The sequence below is a fragment of the Nuphar pumila genome, chromosome 10 (assembly GCF_984573655.1).
Source record: "Nuphar pumila chromosome 10, dmNupPumi1.hap1.1, whole genome shotgun sequence".
Classification (NCBI taxonomy): domain Eukaryota; kingdom Viridiplantae; phylum Streptophyta; class Magnoliopsida; order Nymphaeales; family Nymphaeaceae; genus Nuphar; species Nuphar pumila.
Window position 1 is genome coordinate 114,656,709 of NC_143258.1, and position 21,239 is coordinate 114,677,947.

The 21,239-nt window shown below is 38.7% G+C and overlaps 1 protein-coding gene across 1 annotated transcript in view; it reads right to left on the reverse strand.

Annotated features, from left to right (window-relative positions):
- Window positions 1–17,819, reverse strand: part of LOC149827990 (uncharacterized) — a 74,662-nt gene extending 56,843 nt beyond the window's left edge. The window contains exons 1-3 of the mRNA XM_090019784.1: window positions 17,655–17,819; window positions 5,639–5,700; window positions 4,800–4,936 (exon numbers count right to left, since the gene is read on the reverse strand). Coding sequence (XP_089875910.1) covers window positions 4,800–4,936; window positions 5,639–5,700; window positions 17,655–17,657 — 202 coding nt within the window. The 5' untranslated portion in view covers window positions 17,658–17,819. The remainder of the gene's footprint in view (window positions 1–4,799; window positions 4,937–5,638; window positions 5,701–17,654) is intronic.
- Between the last annotated feature and the right edge of the window lie 3,420 nt (window positions 17,820–21,239).

Here is a 21,239-nt window from a genome sequence, read left to right on the forward strand (position 1 = left end):
CCATCTAAATGACCTAGCGTAAGCAGCCCATCTATGGAAGCCACCTATACAATTCGGCTCTAGGTGAGAAACCAAATCCTCAGATAGTCTCGGCTGGAAAGAGCTCCTTGTTGTGATAGTGCCTCATAACGTGACTTAACAAAAAATTCTAGATCTTCTACACATTTCTACCTTATCTTTCTCAACCATGGGCTTCCAGCCCCATAAATAATAAATGAGCAGGAACCAATCTAAAGCTCAAAGTTTGAAAGGTAATGCTAAGAAATACCTCCCAGCCACCATTGGACAGAACTGGAGGATAGCGTGTTAAAAAAAATTGAAACATGGAATTTATGGTTGGGCATGTTACTCTTACTCTTATTAAGCATATGCTGGCCAGCAATTCAACTATAAGTCCAGTTTCAACATTCCAGGAAAGGTTGACAAGATAATTGTCAGATTTTTGCAGACATTCCTTCATAAAGGGAATGGATAGCGAGAGCTTAATTTCTTGGGAGAAAATTACTCTCATAAACATTTTCTAATTGAAGGTCCTTTTTTTCCTTTGTGGTGGATGTTCGCCATCTTTTCTTTGTGGCCAAAATGTCAAATATGTTTTACTTCTATGCATTTTCTCCAATTCTCTTTTTCAGTATTTTTTCTAACCACATGTTTGGATCACTTTATAAATAGCTCCTTGCTATTTATAATTATTTTAAATAGAAAATTTTGGTCCCCATTTGGATCCTTTTATAAATCGCTCCATGCCACTTATACTTATTTTAAATAGCAAGTTTTGGTGTTTGGACCTTCTACTTTTATTTTTTTTAATGAGCTTTATAAATTTGGTGAGAAATCATGTGATGTTTTTAAAAATAGGTAAGGACCTTTTTTTTTGTTTCACAATTACTTATTTTCTTACATCCCACCACCACTACTATCATCATCGTCATCACCACTACCGCCATGGCCACCACCTCCTCCATCACCACCACCACCACCCCCCATCACCACCACTACCGTCATCACCACCACCATCACTACTCATACTTGCCTATTTTTCTTTTCATTTTAGTTTAAATAATTGGTAATCCAAACATTTACCTGATTAAAAATAAAGGCAACACTCTTCTTTATAAAATGTGATTTAATTTATGCATGTAAACAATAATTAAAAACAGATCCAAACAGGGCTTTGGTGTTTGGATATTTTATTTTTATATTTTTATGACTTTTTATAAATTTAATCAAAAAACACCTCTTTTTTCAAAAACAGGGGAACCTACTTTTTTCTTTACTACTTATTTTCTTCCACTCCACCCCCATCAGCCCCATCACCACCACCACTTCTCCACCACTGCCATAACCACCATCACCATTACGACTACCACCATCACCATCCACCACCATCATCATTACCATCACCACCACCACCATCACCATCACCATCACCATCCACCACTACCATCATCATTACCACCATCACCACCACCATCACCACAACCATCACCATTACCACCAAGACCATCACTATGACTCACTAATATCCTTTTCTCCGTGATTCTAATTTAAATAGTTGCTTCACTTAATGAAAATTAAGTGCAAGATTCTTCTTTATAAAATGTGCTTTAATTTATGTAAATAAACAATGAATAAAAATAGATCCAAACAAGCCCTAAGTTTTCTACTTGAAAATATGTTTTTATATTATAGGAATTTATCAATATTCTAGCATTTTACTGTATATGATAAGGTGCAATTCGTTCAAACCAAAATGTTATGTCACACCAATGCATGAAAGAAAACTACTGGCAGTAGTAAAAAAATGAACAAAATGCAACAGATAGTAAAAGAATCCACATGCATTTCCATCATCATGAATTTTGCAGTATATCATTAAGAAGTAGGAGAAGCTGGATAAAAGCATCCCTACAAGCCACTCATAAAAATGAATTGCACTAGCGGAAGTGAATGCATTATAACATAGACAACTTGCAAAATGGATTTCAATCCATTTGTATAATATGCATTTACGAGTATGTGAATATAGGAACCAGCACAAATTTTCATGCACTCAAGCCCATACTTAATTTGCAATAATTGCAGAGGAAGTAACACCTTCCACCCAAAAAGTGGTCTTCTAGCGTATGTTGTTTGCAGACGGTATCATATTTGTTAGCCAAGAGAAAGAAGAGGACAATCAAAACTATAAATCTGGAGGAGCTCATTGAAGAAGCAAATGGCTTAAGAAGAACAAAAACAGAATATATGGAATGCAAAAATTAACAAGCACACTAGGAAGAAAATGTCATGAAGATGCAGGATCTTGCAATTCAACAATGTAAAAAGGCTTTGAGACTTGAAATCTATTGAAATAAGGTGATGGATATAATGAAAATATGATCAGTAGGTTTTGTTTTGGCTAGAAACAATGGCAACAAGGTAATAGAATGTCATGTGATAAATGAGTGCCTCTACAATTAAATAGATGAGTTTGCAAAACTGGCATTAGGCAATTAAAAAGTGACAGGACGAAAGAGTGCATGTCGATGTGTATGTTAAGATGGATGTATGAAGTCACGGAAAAGAATAAGATTAAAAATAAGCATATCAAAAAATGTTTCAAGAGCACTACCAATAAGAGAAAAACTTAGACAATGCCATTTAGGATGGTTTGGAGATGATGTGTGGATACCTATCACAGCACTAATTAGGAAAAAAGGAAGATTGTTGGAGGCTTGGAAGGAGGCACTGAGAAGTGATAGAAAAGATTTTAAGACAACCAAAGCTACACCTATAAATAGGAAGGAATGGATGAATAGGACTGTAAAGCCAACCAGGTAGTTGGGATAAGGCTTGATGATGATGATGATGATGATGATGAATAGGACAGTATGAGTCAACTAGCAAGACTCAAGTAGAACCCTATGAAATGGTAAACAAAGGCAATGGAAGGTTTACTGCCAGAACAAATAAGCATGGAATTTATTTACTTAAGTTCCTTTCTACATAAGTAATCACCAACCTCTTTAAACTTCTAAACTTGCAGTGGGTTAATCAAGAATACATTTTATGGCATTTTTTTATGGATATAATATGAGAATGTCACAATGCCTGTAAAGCCCACTTAAAAAAAAATGTGACGGATATGTGTCAGATATGGTCCTCCGTATCGGACCCGGATCAGATCCGGACCCACGACCTGGGTTCTCGATCTTTCTCGCCACTCTCTCTCTCTCCACCTCCCCCTATTTCTCTGGCCACCGGCGACTGAAGCCGCCGGCGACCGTGTCGGCGTCTCTCTCTCCCTCTTCGTTACTCTCTCCCATGTTCTCTCTGCTGCCGGCTACCATCGCCACCGGCGACCATCGCCATCAGCGACCCCCTCACCGGAGCTCCGGTGAGCCATCTCCCTCCGCCTGCAACCTCGTCGTAGGCCGCTTGACGTCGACGACCTTGCCGATGCCCCACGTCATTCTCTCCCTCGTTTCGCGTTTCCGGTCACCGCGATCCCGACGCTGATGGTCCTCAGGTAATCTCTCTTTCTCCTCTTCCTTTTTTTTCTTCATCTTCGACTCGTCTTCTTTTTCGTCCGACAGGGGGCTTCACCCCCTGCCTTTGTTCTTCTCAGGCCGGCAGGGGGCTTGTCTTCTTTTTCTTCCAGCATGGGGGCGGTCCTCTCTTGGTCACTGACTGTCCTATTAAGAGCGGTTTCAATCAGCTATCCGGGTTATCAAAAATACATGGCATGATAAACCCCCAGATCAATCTCGGTTGTTTCTACTTTTCGCGTCTGTGTGTACCCACAGTCCAGCTAATATCGAAACAATAAATATCATGTTCACAACACTTGTTTGCTCAAGGCTCTTATGATTAATCTACTTGTTGTGAAACTGTGTATATCTTTGTGATGAATGAACCCTTACCTTGTTAATAGCTCACTTGATTACACAATTAATTGCTTTGTTGCTTAACTCAATTGCTCATATTAGGTATACTTGTTCATTTGCATAATTTATTGCTCATGCTTACTTGCTTATGTAAATCAACCAATCACGCTTGATATAAAGTATTGCACATTGATTATTGATTATTTCAGTTCCATATTGTTTCACTTGTGCACTTACCAGTTTTTCGTGAAACTGACTCATTTTATGGGCACATGTGATAATTGGATTTGTACGGACTGCGATGGTGTGATGAAATCAATATGAGACTCTTTTTCTGACGTTTCGCTCCTAAGGACTTTTCGATAAATTTGCATAAAGGTTTTCTTGAAAATCTCTCCTTTGTACAAGTCTTAAACTATTAAAAAAATGCATTTTTATAATCTATTTGATTTCTTAAATGTATGGAGTTTCAAAATTGTTTGTGAAGGAGAGTTTGCGCTGTAATGCGCCCAAGGTCCATTGACTTGTTATTTCAAACACCATTTTCCGCTGAATTACTATTTAAAAAATCTGATAAACGAATGATTACAAAACTTTCAAACTTTTCATAAAAAGTTAAGAGTCCTGGATTTTGGGGCGTTACAATGCCAATGCTTTGATTAGGAGCTGCTTTTCTCTATAGCACCTACACACATCATCCAAGCTATAGAGGAAATATGAAGGAGAAGGCAACAACATTAAGGCTACATCTTTCTAAAAGATAATACAAATTTGTCAACATTGCCCACACAAAACACTTCATTATCAATTTAATTGTGCAGACTAGCAAGTGCTAGCAATGACCATACACCTGGTAATCTAGAAACCATTAAAAGAAAAAAGTGATTTTTCATCATTGTAACTTAAAAAAGAAAAGTTAGAGGTGCTTGCCTTTATATCTCTGATAGAGCTCCTCAAGATGTCTAGAATCGGTCACTGCTCTAATTTGAGGCTGGCTATAGAATAGGTCCAAAGCCCCTTCTAAATGCCAATCACTAGCCTTCAATGCCTGGAGAGCAACCTTTTCACTACACAAGTAATATCGACAAATAAGCAGGTTTTCAATGTCATCATTGATAATTAATGAGGTTAAAATAAAAAAGAAAAGGCCCAGCAATCTTTCCACTACATGAAGAACTTTGAGAATGAGCAGGTCTTCAAGATCCTAATTGATAACTGATGGCACTAAAAAGAGACAAAAGTGTTTTCTCTTGAATTTGAACCCAAGACCCACTTGGTTAAGATAGTGTGACTCTAACAGTTTGACTATCATATTCGACCCCTTGACCATAATCTTATTGATATGAAAATGTTTGAAAGTACTCATAAGTTGAACCCAAGTAGAACCAAAATGACAAGTCTCTATTATGTTAAGCTATCAATTTTACAAAATCAGGAGTATATTTGGGGTTAACAGAAAAGATAAGTGATTTGAAAACATGAAATACAGAGGAAGCAGTAAAACTAAGCTGTAAGAAAATTCCAAAATATTAAATGTTCAAATGCTAACATAAAATGTAACTCATGGGATGCCAAGACATCAGAAATAAACTACCTATAAAAACAAATGCACTTGGAATGGAGAAACAAAGATCTACCATTAACAAACAGAAAGTGCTCCAACATAATGCTAAAGTAAAAGCATTAATCAAATACTAATAGTCGCAGTGGAACAATAGTAGCAATATTGGCACACAACTAATGACTGAAATTGTACAAAAAAATCTTACCTTGTTCCTGTTATTGCTGTGAATTGCTGGACCTTGTCCTTATGTCCCCTACCCAACTTATGCTGTAAACAGAAATGCATATATGGCGACGAATGTATTAACATTGTAAGCATCAAAATGAAAAGATAAACATAAATAAAGCAAGAAAAGAGTTGATATTTGTTAAATTATATGTATCGATGTAAATATATATTCTGTGTATGTAAACTGAAATACCCATCAGCGGTATTTCAGTCATTTCAAGTTTTCAACTATGTAATAGGTAGGGGTGGCAATCGTGTCGGGTTGGCGGGTTAGCATACCTCAACACAAACCCGACCCGTTTATTAAACGGATCGGCTGTGGCAAACACGAACCCGACCCATTTATTAAACGGGTAACCCGACACGACACGGTTAGCCCGTTTAATAAACGGGTCGGGTAAATGGGTTGGCGGGTTAGCGGGTCGGTTTTGGGTAAACGGTTTGGCGGATCGGGTTTGGGTAAACAGGTTGACCCGCCCGCCTAACTTCTCCCCCCAACCAAAACCCTAACCCCTAGGGAGAGCGAAAATGGGGTGGTAGTTCTCCATAAGGAAGGGTGATGTGCCGCAGTCCAAGGACGACAAGGGGAAGGAAGGGCGGAAAACGGAGAAGCCGGCGACGGACGCGGCGGCCGGAGAGCAGGAGGTCCCGAGGATGAATGGCGCCATGGAGGTGTCGAGGCCCGACGTTGTTAACGTCTTCGAGTTCGGCTCCATCGCCGCCTCCGGCGACAAGATCACGCTCGCCGGCTATTGCCCCGTCTCCGACGAGCTCAAGGCGTGCCGGTGAGAGATCCTGTCTTCTGCGGGGTCGAACGCTCCGCAGTTCCAGATAGTCTTCTGAACGGTCGGTGTCGCTTCGGGGTGGGTTTTCCATCCTTTGTTTGGTTTTGTACTCTTTTGTATGAAGGAGATGTTTGTTCGTTCGTCGCGACTTCATCGAGCTCATCTTATATTCTTTTGGTTGAAATTTTATAGGAACGTTAAGCTTTTTATAAAAGAAAGGCTTCTTGTGTTCTTTTCTTTCTGTTGGTTTCTTTCTTTTGTTTCTTGAGTCGTTTATTAAACGGGTCAGCCGGGTTGGCGGGTCGGCATACCCCTAACACGAACCCGGCCCGTTTAATAAACGGGTTAGGCGGGTCGACCCGTTTACGACACGAACCCATTTAAGCCAAACCCGAACCCGGCTAAGAAGCGGGTTGGCGGGTCGGGTCAGATTTTGCCACCCCTAGTAATAGGTGTCCGTCCTCTAGGGACTGACTTTTCTTTTTTATTTTTTTATTTTTTTATTTTTTTATTTTTTTATTTTTTTATTTTTCTGTTTTTCTTCTTTTTGTCTTGTACTATATAGTTGTTGTGCTGGTCCAACTAGCTGTTGGACCAGGGACTGGTCTAATGGCTAGTTGGGCCAGCCCCCTTATGGTCTTGGAGTGCCTATTTAAAGGCACTCCCTCTCTTGTATTCTCTCAATGCATTCTTAAGCATTTTATGAATTTGATTTATATTTTTTATCTTTTGTGTTGGCCCTTAGTGGCTATTGTATGCATGTGTTGTGCTATTGAGTTCATTCTCACTTTGTGATTGTATTGTCCCTTGATAGACTAGTGTGTGTGCACTCTCTTTGTATTTCCTTTAACCCTTATTGGGTTCTCTCTCGTACTTCCACTTATTTCATTAAGTAGTATCAAAGCCTAAGCTTCTTGGAATTGTGTAAAAGCTTTTCCAAAGATAGTGGTTGCAAAGCAAAGATTCTCCACATTCTTTGGTTCGTTCTCTATCAACAAGGGTGAAAAAGAATCCATGACGGTGATCACATTCAAGCTAAATGACTATAACAATTTGATGTGGGCCGACGCTATGGAGCATCATATTAAATGTAAAAACTAGTGTCAAAAAAAAATCGGAAGTCGGGTCGGACCCGACCCGGATCCGTAACCCGGTAGGGTTTTTAAAACCCTGGCCCGACCTTTTTCCCCTTCCTCCCTGTAGCCGCCTCGCACGAAAGGGGCTCCCCGTAGCCGACGGGGCCACGATCTCCCCTCTCCCCCCTGTGCCTTCCTATTAAGCAACGCAGAGGGAGAGGAGACATTACACGCAGCCCCTCTCTATCTCTCATCTGCTCCCCTGCCTGCAACAACCGTCGACGTCGGGGGACCAAGTACGTCGCCTCTCCCTCCCTGTTTTCTCTTCCTTCTCTCTCTGTTTTCCCCCTCTCTGCTGCAAGTTCGCCGGGAGGCTGGCAGGGAGCCGACGGGCCTCCCTACGACGATCTCTCCCCCATTGGTGCCTCTCTGGTTGTCGGGGAACCCATAGGAGGTCGGCGACCTCCCTTGCAGGCTGCCTTCTCTCTTTTGCCTCTCGGAGGTCACCGGGAGGCCGGCAGGGAACCAACGCCCCCTTCTCTGCGATTGACCTTTGTCACGAGGTCGGCAGGGAGCCGACGGCCCCTGCCGCGATTTCCCTCTGACATGAGGTCGCTGGGTGGCCGACACGGAGCCGACGGCCCCTGTCGCGTCATTCCCCCTCCCCGCTCCTCTCTACGCGTTCGCCGGGAGGCCCTGCCGTGCCTCCCATCTTTTTCCCCTTTCCTGGGGACCTGTCGAGGGTCAGCAGACACCTGCCGCCCTTGCCCCTCCTCTATGGCCCGTCGGGGGGGGGGGGGGGGGGGTCGACAAGGGGGCTTCCCCTTTTCTTTTTCTTTTTTTCCTCTGTTCCGGCCAACAGGCACCCCCCCCCCCCGACCTTTGCCTGATCCCCCTTGTCGAGGAAACCCACAGGGGCACAGCTTGGTTGGTAGGAGCTGTCTGTGCACGTCCCCTTGTGGAGGGACTTTACAGATTCAAAATTGTTAATACATCCATGTGGTAAGCGGGGTCATGTGCCAAGCTAAAGGCCCAGTTTCGAATCCCTCTGCTACTTGGGGCTTAAGAGCTATCTGGTAAGGGTCTGCCTGTTTTCCCTTTTCGGAGAGCACCTACCGGGCTTCGCAAGCCTCGTGGCGAGTGTGCTGCAGTTGCGTTGCTACGTGCGTCGCTGCGGCACATGGTTCGTGCAGTTGCAATACTGGGAGTTGTGGTTGTGTGCACCTGATGTGCGCAGTTGCGACCAGTGCACAATAGTGGCCGCGACGACACGGCGAATGGGGGCTTCACTTGATTGGTAGGAGCAGTGCATGTTTCATTGTGGTGGAACATCGCAAGTTCAAAACCAATTGTGGGTTTCGTTCTCTTAGTCTTTTTCCTGCGGTGATTTTTTTTTCTCCCTATACTCAAGAGACCTCTGCGACGACGCCGATTGAGTCGTTCCTAATCATCAGCATTCCTGAGTTTTTCTCCAAGCGTCGATTCTAAGGTACGGGTACTTCTTGAAACGGATGAAAAATCGGGTGGAGATTGGATTTCCATGCAATCTTTTGACGGAAATCCATGGAGGATCAGTGGATCCACGATTTCCACCATTACCTATCTGTATTTTCCATATTTGTATTGTTTTTCAACAAAGGAAATTTGTATGCGGTGTATGGGCTGGTCTGGTTGACAGATTCATTTGGCTGAGTTGGTATGACTAGTCGGCCAGCAGGTTGTCTGGTCTGGTAGCGTCTTACCCGACCAGCAGTTTAAGGATGTGCAAAATATAATTGTTGGACAAAAGGGAGAAATGTGAATTCTATACATGCAGAATTTAAATCGGACACATGTAGTGTCATTGGTTATGCATCAAATCATGAAAATTATGTTATGCAAATGCTAAATGATTGGGGTTTCATTTAACATGAACATGCAGAATGGATGGGTTCATTCACTTGCACACACACTCAAGGGAGTATGTTTCGCTCGAATACATGTATGTTAATACATGATTCCACATAGCAAAGATGCATATACCTTTAGAACGCACATGCTTATGAATAGTCTATTTGCATACTCGATAAGGCATTGCATGTGTGTATGTGCATATGTGATATGAGACTCTTTGTTACTGCTTTGGTTTTGGCGTGTAATGCATCGATGACCTAAATGGACCATCACCGGCCTGGAGAGCCGTGAGCTTGGGTGCTTTTCATATATATTTAATTGCATCACTTAAACCACACAGGTTGGTATTGCACACTACTACACTGTTCTTATTGTCACCACGGGCTGGAGTCTCGTAAGGATCCTTGCAAAGGTCGAATGTGAGCTTTTACTTTTACTTTTGCATACGGTGTTGCAAAACTTAAAGAATTGACTTTTAATAAAATATAATAATTAAGAACAGTGTAATATACGTTCTGAGATCTCCCATCTGGAGAATGGGGATCTTAAAGATCCGATCTTGGGGAGACTGTGAGGATACAAAAACTTCGCGCGCTTATTTTGTCTCATGAACCTGATATTAAGGTTCCTTCTCCTGACAACGGTTTTAGGGAGAGTCCGCAACTTGACCTAAGGGTAATGTGTTCGACACAGCTGTTGTTTTGGTACCAAGAAAGTGACACTTGTGGGCGTGAGGTGTCCTTTGTGTCCCCGATATTAGATGTAGATGTCTAATGTTCCGAAGGTGATTCGGTCGAGGGCTAAGTTTAGAACCCAGTAATAAAATACAAATTGAATGCTAAGCTACCCTGGGAACCTAACTTATCCTCAGGGATTGTACTCGTTTGGTGTATCCGTGGGCAATGGTAATTAAAAATAAGAACTTAAAGTTGTATGCATTTAATAGGGTACGCATATGGAAAAAATGAAACTTAAATTAAAGATAACAAAAGAATTCATACATTGCACAGAAATCATGTATTTTCCTGTTATGCATTATATCATGCATATTTTAATTGTTTCCTTAATCATTACATGATGGTGAGTGTGTAATGGTTATTTCTTATTGCATGTTGAAGTTTTGTTACTTGATACGGCTTTAATGTTTCAACATGTTAGCACTTATAACTGTTGCATGAAAAAATTCTTAAATGTTATAAATGTCATGTTGCATTTCCTTCAAAATATTGCATGATATCTTATTTTAATCATTTGTCTCGCATGTTTCACTAAGAAGTAGTTGTGCTAAGGATTTCGATTCTGACACCCTACTTTATTAGTTTTTCACAGAAACAGGTGATCAGTGAAGTCGAGAGCTTCTGGGAGGTCACGAGAGTCACAATTGGTTCTTGACAGCTTCACTAGTGGACAGAGTGACTCTTTCTTTTCGTTCTTTTAGTTTTGTTGTTTCCTTCAGTTCTTTTGATTCAGTTAGTTGCTACTTTAGTTCTGTGGAGTAGAACATTGTCATTGGAGTTTGATTTTGATGCATAATTAAAAATGTTTGCTTTGGTTCTTGCGGATGATAAATATAAGTCCCTTGGTGGTGTTGGGTTATCCAATTGGAATTGAAACTGTGAGGGCACCGGGTCTCTAGGAAGTTTCCGCACTTTAAAAAAAAAATCAACATTTTTCAAAGGGCATGAGTTGGGTCGTTACATTAAAGGCGAAATGCTATGAGGGTATGTGAGTGGTACTACATATGAACCACAACTCATCCTCACCAAAAAGGATGGTGACCAAGTTAAAGCCCTCAATGATGAAGATAGATAAAATGCTCTAAAAGGATACAACGTCAAGGTGGAACATTGGGAAGAGAATGCCAAAATTCTCTCTTGGTTCTTAATAGTATGTTTAGTTGTTAAAGGTGGCGCCTAGGCGACCTAGGCGTAGCCCACCACCTGAGATTTTGGGTTTGGGCGGTGGAGACCTCTTTTACGGCCTAGGCACCACCTAGCTCGCCTAGGCTGGGACCGCTTATACTGCAAAGCCTTTTTTGATTTTTTTTTATTTGGTTGACCTTTTGGTCAACCTTTTTTTCAAAAGAGTGGTATAAAAAGGGGAAGGGCGGTGCTCTCTCTCTCTCTCTCTCTCTCTCTCTCTCTCTCTCTCTCTCTCTCTCTCTCTCTCTCTCTCTCTCCCGCTCTCTGTTTCTCTCCTCTCTCTGTTTTTCACTCTCTCTCACTCTTTCTTGCTCTCTATTTGTTTCTCGATCTCTGATCTCTCTGGTTTTCTAGGGTTTCTTTTCTTTTTTCCATTTTTTTTTCTTCTCTTTTCTTTTTTCCCTTTTTTCTTCTTTCTGTTTTTCCTTCTTTTTCTTCTTCCTTTTTTTCCCTCTTCTCTTTTCTTTTTTCCCTTTTTTTTTTCTTTTTCCTGTGTTTCAGTTAAAACCAATATTTCTATATTTCATTCTGATTAAGGGGGAGAATACATGTCAAATGACTTTAAAGATTATTTAAAAAATCATGGCATTTTTCATCAACGATTTTGTGCAAACACGCCTCAACAAAATGGTTTGGTTGAAAGGAAAAACAGGCACATAATAGAAACCACTAGAACATTGTTTATTTCCAAACATGTTCCAAAACATTTTTGGGCTGAAGTTGTGCTTACTTCGGTATACGTTATAAATATACTTCATCCAAACTTCAAAATATTTCTCCTTATGAGAAACTTTATAAAACTACCCCCGACTATTTCAGACTAAGAACTTTTGGATGAAAAATGTTTTATTCTTACTAATAAAAATGACAAACTTTCTCCAAGAGTCACTCCTTATGTCTTTAACTTTATATATCAAGGAATGTTACCTTTATAAAAAAAAATTTGTTTCTTTGATTTAAATGTGCCTATTAAAAATAAAATAATTACTCCTTTTTTGGAATTATCTCCTAAATGTAATGATGAAGTGTTAAACAACAATGATATTGTTAATGATGAACCTCAATATGACATCCAGTATGGTGAGTCCCTGATATTAATGATGGACCTTTGGTTATATCCCACTGCCTTAGAACAATATTCTAGCATAGAAAATCCCAAACAAAACATTCTTGAGAAATCAAAAAGAATACATAGGCCTCCAGATAGGTTTGTATCTTACGAAAACTTTACTCCTCAATATAGAGTTTGTCAACCCAAAAAATTCTCTTACTTTGAACCCACCTCATACAAACATGCCAAGAATTATCCTGAATGGATGAATGTTGTGAATAATGAAATACTAGACTTAGAGAAGTCCAAAACTTGGGATATAAAAGTCCTTCCTCATGGAAATAAGATGATAGGTTGTAGATGGGTATTTAAAATTAAAACCCAAAGTGATGGAACTTTAGAGAGCCATAAGGCTAGATTAGTAGCCAAGGGTTACTCTCGGAAGTATGGCATAGATTATGATGAAACTTTTGCTCCAGTTGATGGAATGACTTTTGCTAGAACCCTTATAGTCGTAACTGCCAATAGATGTTGACCTATTTATCAAATGGATGTCAAGAATGTCTTCCTCAATGGTGAATTGAAGGAAGAAGTTTATATGGACCTACCACCTGGATATGAGGTTCACGTTGAAAAGGTGCTTCATTTAAGGAAAGCCTTATATAATTTGAAACAAACGCCTAAAGCCCGGTATGATCATTTTAGTTCTGTTATGGTTAAACTTGACTTTACTTCATGTTATACTGACACTGCTATGTTTTTTAAGAGATTTAATATAGGTATTGTTATCCTCATCTTCTATGTTGACGACATGATCATCACTAGTGGAAACAAATAGGGAGTTAGTTTTATTAAAAATGTTTTGAAACAAAGCTTTGAAATGATTGATTTAGGCTTTCTTAGATATTTTTTAAGGATTGAGATTGCATATTCTGCTCGTGGCTATTTTCTAACTCAATCCAAGTTTGCTTCCGACATCATAGACAGTCTGGCATTACAGATGAAAAAAGGGTGGACACTCCTGAAGTAATAAATGCAAAAATGAAGACAGATGATGGCACGTCGTTGGATGATCCTACTCCTTACTGCCAAATGATTGGCGCCCTCACATACTTGATCATTACCAGACCTGATATCTCACATGCAGTCCATACTGCTAGGCAACTCCAGCATTCCCCTACCACTGTGCACATGAGTGACGTTATGTGTATCATTAGATATTTACAAAATTTTGTTTCTAAAGGAATTTTTTGTCTTCCTCTTCACCACTCGAATTAATTGCTTGTAGAGACTCTGATTGGGGAGGATATCCTAATGGTAGACAGCTCAACTATGGTTTCGATGTGTTTGTAGGTGACTCATTGGTGTCTTGAAAATGCAAGAAGTAGCAAAAAGTGTCATTATCGTCCATTGAAGTTGAGTATCGTGTCATGGCCACCACAACATCTGAAACGTGCGGTTAAGAAGATTATTGAAAGACATGGGGATGCATATGCTCTCACCCTCAAGGTTATGACGTGATAATAGAAGTGTCATCTACATAGCCGACAATCACATGTTTCATGAGTACACCAAAAATATTGAAATGGACTGCCACTGCGTTTGTGAAGAGTATCTGAAGAAGACCATATCCTGCCTTATGTAGCATCGGAATTCCAATGGGTCGACTTCTTTACAAAATTTATTCCTTCTCTCCGATTTCATTTTTTGTTTGACAAACTTTTGGTGATTACACCGTAAGTTTGAGGGGGAGTGTTAAAGTATATTTTTTTATGTAATAAGTGAAACCTATTAAGGGTATTTTGGTCATTGCACATTATGTAATTAGTGGTGTTACTGGAGGGCACTTTAGAGTATTCCTTTTAATGTATTTTTTTCTCAAGCGCATTGTAGTCCTTCTAATGACCTTGGAATAGAGTTGTTGGGAGTGCTCCCAACTACATGTTGGGAGCACTTCCCAATGGCTCTTCTTTGCTTCATTTTGTGTATAAATAGGGGGTGTAACCCCTCTTGTATGTTAAGGTTGTTCACAAGCATTCTCTTAATAATATTCCTATATTTTTTGTGTGTTAGCCCCAAAGTGGCTTGTGTGGTTGTGCTCTTGTATTGACCCATAAGTGGTCTTGATTGTGTATGTTCTCGTATTCTTGTGTTCTTGTATGCCCATACGAGACACCCACTTGTACTTTTTTTGTATTTTCATTACATTATTCACCTAGAGGATATATTTTATCTCAAATGAAGTTGGTTGCAGATACTGTTGTCAAATTTGGAATTTCTGATAATAAAAAGGTGAACACGCCGGAAGTTGTAAATAAAAAATTAAGATTGGAAGATGGAACTCTTCTTGAAGATCCAACTCCACACCAACAACTGATTGGATCCTTGACCTACTTATCAATCACAAGACCAAGCATTGCTCATGTGGTACACTCAGACAGTCAATTTCAGCATGCCCAATCTACGGTGCATATGAGTGTTGTTCTGTGAATTGTCAGATATATCAAAAATTTTATAACTAAAGAGTTATGTGTATCCTCCTCCTTTAAATTTAATTGCTTATATTGATGTAGATTGAGAAGGTAATCTTGATGATAGTCTCAACTACTGATTTTTTTGTGTTTTGGGGGACTCTCTTATATCTTGGAGGTGTAAGAAGCAACAAAAAGTCTCTTTGTCATTCACTTAAGCTGAATATAGAGTCATGACAACAATTATGGAGATTATTTGGTTAAGGAGCTTGCTCAAATATATGGGCTTAGTCATCTCTAGTCCTTTGAGGATGTGTTGCGGCAATAAGAGTGTCATTTACATTGTCAGCAACCATACCTTCCACGAACGAACCAAGCATATAGAGATGGAGTGCCACTATGTTCGATAGAAAATTTTGCGAGAAACTATTGAATTGCCTTATGTGACTTCAGAATGTCAGCTCACGGATTTCTTCACTAAAGATTTGGCCTCATCTCAATTTATACCTCTTCTTAGCAAACTTTTGGGGATCAAACCGTAAGTTTGAGGAGAAGTGTTAAATTATATATATCGATGTACATATATATATTTTGTGTATGTAAATTGAAATACCCATCAAGGGTATTTCAATCATTTCAACTATGTAATAGGTGTCAGACCTCTAGGGACTGACTTGTCTTTTTTATTTTTTATTTTTCCATTTTTCTTCTTTTTTGTCTTGTACTATATAGTTGTTGGGCTGGTCCAAGGGCTAGTTGGGCCAACCCCCATGTGTCTTGGAGTGCCTATTAAAAGGAACTCCCTCTCATGTATTCTCTTAATGCTTTCTTAAGCATTTTATGAATTTGATTTATATTTTTTATCTTTTGTGTTGGCCCTTAGTAGCTATTGTATGCATGTATTGTGCTATTGAGTTCATTCTCACTTTGTGATTGTATTGTCCCTTGGTGGACTAGTGCGTATGCACTCTCTTTGTATTCTTTTTAACCCTTATTGGGTTCTCTCTTGTACTTCCACTTATTTCATTACAATATTCTCAAATCGGATATATATACAATTTGGAACACCATTTTTTTACTTCCTTGGTGAATAAATCTTCCAATATACTGGCTTTGATTGAGCCTATTGAAATATGCAAACATGCATCCACCCACACACATACATGCAGATGCTCTACTGGCTTTGATTGAGCCTGTTGAAATATGCAAACATGTATCCACACACACACATACATGCACATGCACACACATGGGCACACATGCATGAACGCTCTCTCTCAAACACGCTCTCACACATGCATGCTCTCTCTCGCACACACAAAAGCATGCACACCCATGAACCAGGAGCTAATGGAAAAAAGATAGAGCTTGATTTATTGAGCCCACTCATATACTAGCAATTAATCTACCATATGCAGTTAACTATGTTACAAGGGGATATGGTTTTATTATGTTTATATTAAACATTGCTCAATGATCAAGTTTCAACTTACACTTCCATCAAGCAGTTACTTATATATTAACTAAATATTTTTCTGAATTCACATTTTAGACCGTGGAAAATATAGAAGAAGCAATGCATCTGCATGGTCTTCCAACACTAAGCTATATGCAACCATGGACATTCTCTCTAAAGATGTCTTGCCTTAAACACTAGAGTATAAACAAGTTTCTTTTCTAATAAAAAATTACCTGCCCATCCAATTAAAAGGTAAAAAACCAAGCATTGCCACAGATGATCACAACCACTTATGATGGTCCATTTCAATTCACATCCATTAGTAAAATGGATGATGAAGATACACCAAATACATTTTTTAAATAATGAACTGTTTGAACCAAGAGAATCACATCAAAAACGCAACTCAGTGCCCAGAATAGAGGCGAACACAGACAAGAAGACAACTTGGTGATCACATAGAACGAAATACATACAATGCAAGAGAATATTTTGGTATCCTACATATCAAAATATATCTAGCATGCAGGCTCACAAGGGCTCTACTCATATGGTAGGGGTGACTAGTGAACGTTACCAAGCTGAAGGGACGTTGCAGGTTCAAAAACAGACGGGTGCACGTCCCTTGTTGCCAGGCTGAAACAGGGTGCACTCCCTGGTGGGCAAGGGGGACCTGAGGTTTCTACACCAATAAGCTTGCAAGTAAGGTAGTTTTGCTCGGTTATCCAAAAAAACATATGCATATCTAGCATGTAGTAGCACAGACACCCTGCTGAACCTCTTAAAATACAATCCCTAGGGGAGAGACTGTCATGGCTCATTTAGTACCCAACAAGCTTCAAATTGAATAACTTGTATGTTATGATAGCTTTCTCAAGAAGCTCAATTCAGCCTGGAATACAATCGGCAACCCGCTACAACTACTGGGTCCTAATCTCCAAAACTCTCAATCAGAATCACAAAAAAATGAGAGCATACAACACAGATCCAAAGATCGAATAAAGAATCAGTTTAACGCGTGTTTGGAGTAGCATTCTGAGCACCATCATCGAAAAGCCTAATTACATCTAAAACCGTAAATTCGACCAAAATTAACACACTTCTCCAATTTTCAGGATAACACATGCAACGGATTCGCCATTTGAGTCGAAAGATAGGAAGAAGAAACCATTAATTCGCATATAAAATGGTAAACCAAAATTAACCAACTGAAGAATATGGCAATAAGTCTCCGAAAGACGCCAAATAAAGAGTGGGATGACAAGCAAAGCAATACGATCGTGATTCGTACGAGTGAGACGCAGCAAAAATAAGACCAAGTAGAGGAGAAACTCACCATCTTTTCTATTCTTTGTTGGGTTGGGGTTCTCTCTTTTTTCTTTCTTTCTCTCTCTCCAGGCAGAGGAGGAAGAGGAAGGAGAAAGGAAAAGGGGTTTAACCCAATTCGCCAAAAGCGCTCGGAGAAATTGAAGGACTAAATCGGCCTCTCTCTCTCTCTTACGTTACTACTTTATGGGTGGGTGTTGTGTGTGCTCCCCGGAACACAATTTCTCATGTTCCCTTGTGTAAGGAGGAATATCTTGGCACCTGTCATAATTTATAGCACAATGATAAAATAATATATAAGAAATGTAAAGATACTTTTGACGAAAATGTCTTTCAGTAAGATAGATATACGTTGGACGAAAATGTCCTTCTGCTCCCCGTATATAGATTTTCACGTTCTGCCTTTGTTTTTAGTTTGTGCTACAACACATGGTCGCCTTCTTGTTCCTGCCTTGTGTTAGATAGAAAACTTTTTCTGGTTCGTTCCTACATCGTGGAGATAACTATAAATCGAACGACTGGTTCGATCATTGGTGGGCGTTAAAAGAAGATTTGTCGGCCATCTCTTTTTACAGTCTTCTCTTATTTTTCATTTTCGTTAGGCAGTATAAAAACAAATAATGACAGACAAACATTTCAACAAGTGTCGTTAAAGCATCGTGAGTACCTTTTCATGTCATCATGTTATTGATGAAGAACGTATGTCATCGTGAGTGTCATTAAGGCGGTGTTTTGTTATTAGAGGTAGATTATATTGTTTCAATGCTTGGAAACTTGAAGATATTTGTAAGGCGTTGGGATCTCTTGACAAGAATGCTTGGTTACATATGCGAGCAAGGGTCTCTACCTCATCCGGTATCATCCATTTACTCAGTATATGCAATGCAACCAAATCGTGGTTATAGTAACATGTATATCGATTTGTGAGTTATTATTTTGTTTGTTAATATCGATTTTTAATATATTATGTTGAATTGCCGTATATCGGTTGGTAAGACATTATTGTTTTCTAGTATCGATTTATGAGATATTGTTTTGTTTGTTGATATCGATTTGTAATATATTATGCTGAATTGCTCTATATCGATTTGTAAGATATTATGTGTTTTTTAGTGACGATTTATGAGATATTGTTTTGTTTTTTAATATCGACTTGTAATATATTATGTTGAATTATCGCATATCGATTTGTAAGATATTATGTGTTTTCTATTGTCGATTTGTGAGATATTGTTTTGTTTGTTAATATCGATTTGTAATATATTATGTTGAATTGTCGTATATCAATTTGTAAGATATTATGGGTTTTATACTGTTGATTTGTGATATATTGTTTTGTTTGTTACTATCGATTTGTAATATATTTTGCTGAATTGTCGTATATCGATTTGTAAGATATTGTGTATTTTCTATTATCGATTTGTGAGATATTGTTTTGTTTGTTAATATCGATTTGTAATATATTATGTTGAATTGTCGTATATCAATTTTTAATATATTTTATGTTTTCTATTGTCGATTTGTGAGATATTGTTTTGTTTGTTACTATCGTTTTGTAATATATTTTGTTGAATTGTCGTATATCGATTTGTAAGATATTATGTATTTTATATTGTCGATTTATGAGATATTGTTTTGTTTGTTAATATCGATTTGTAATATATTATGTTGAATTGTCGTATATCGATTTGTAAGATATTTTGTGTTTTTTATTGTTGACTTATAAGATATTGTTTTGTTTGTTACTATCGATTTGTAATATATTTTGCTAAATCGCAATATATCGATTTGTAAGATATTATGTTCAATTATCGTATACCGATTTGTAATATATTATGTTGAATTATCGTATATCGATTTGTAAGATATTATGTGTTTTCTTGTGTCAATTTATGAGACATGGTTTTGTGTGTTAATATCGATTTGTAAGCTATTATGCTTAACTAATCGGTAGTCGTTGTTATATGCATTTTGAATAAATTGTGGTAAATGTATGCGCTGGTTAACGCAAATTAATATTTTAAGCTATTATGCTTAACTAATCGGTAGTCGTTGTTATATGCATTTTGAATAAATTGTAGTAAATGTATGCGTTGGCTAACGCAAATTAATATTTTGCTCATTACAGTGTTGAGCATATCAAATAGTTGCAGTGAAGATGATGCATCTCAATCATTGGGAAGTCATGGAGCAACTGACATTTGTACTATCAACACACCTGAAGAATTGAATACGTGCACTAATGATGCATATGATAAGAAGGGTGCAGGCATTGGATTCACTTTTTACTTGAATATTTCAGCAGACAAAATGCAGTTCGATAATAAGGTAGACGATCATGACAATGCACTTGACAAAGGTGCAAGCACCTTAAGTCTACATGATAGTACACTTGACTATGTTCTCGTAGAGGGAATGCAGTTTAATAATGAGGAAGCTGCATACAAATTTTACAATGATTATGCCTTAAAAGTTGGCTTCAATGTTAGAAGGTATTATTGGGAAAAAATGCACAGGGTGTCCTGGTGAGAAATGCATATGTTTGTTCTAAGTAAAGTTGGAAGAAGTCGAGTGTAAATACAACAAGGAGCAAGCCATATTCAAGATGCGGTTGTCCAACGAGAATGGTGTTAAGAAAACTTTCAAATGGAAATTATGTAGTTTGTAATTTAAGCAATGACAATTAGCCGCTTCATTTATGACTCCTATGTTAAGGTCACATCATAAAGTAACTGAAGCGCATGTTGCAATTGCTGAAATAGCTGATAATGTCGGCATTGCACCAAGGAAGACATACAATTTTTGTGTGCACGTAGATGGTGGTCACGAGAACGTACCATTCACACCAATGGACCTAAGAAACCACTTGAGAAGGAAGAGGTCATAAAACATGAATAATGGAAGAATATGTTCTTTGGTTGATTACCTACAGAAAAAATCAAACATTGACACTGGTTTCTTTAGCGCAATGCAACTGAATGAAGATGGGTATGTTGTAAATATGTTTTGGGCAGATTTAAAGTCAATAGTGGATTATGAATGCTTCAATTATGTGTTTATTTTTTATACGACAGTAAAGATTAATCCGAAATAGTAGCCATTTGCGCAGTTTGTCGGAGTGAACCATCACTCACAGAGTTGCATATTAGGCGGCGTTTTTTGTATGACTGGACCAAGAAAACTTTGAGTAGTTGTTCAGAGTATTTACGCATACAATGAATGGGAAGCACCTTAGAGTTGTACTTATCGATAGTGATCATGCAACTCAGTGTCTCATGTATGGCCATATGCACATCATCGCCTATGTCTGTGGCATATCTTTCAAAATGCAACAAAGAACATAGGACACATTTTTTATCAGAAGACAGGGTTTGATAAAAAGTTTAGACAGTGTATACTTGAGAGCATAAATGGGATCACCTTTATGTCTGACTGGGAGCAAATGACTCAGATGTACGACCTTGAAGATTGTGTGTGGTTACAACATTTATATGCAGACAAAGAGAATTGGACATTGGCATATGGAAGACAATACTTTTATGCAGGTATGATAAGCACACAAAGAGCTGAATCTCTACGTGTCACACTGAAAAAA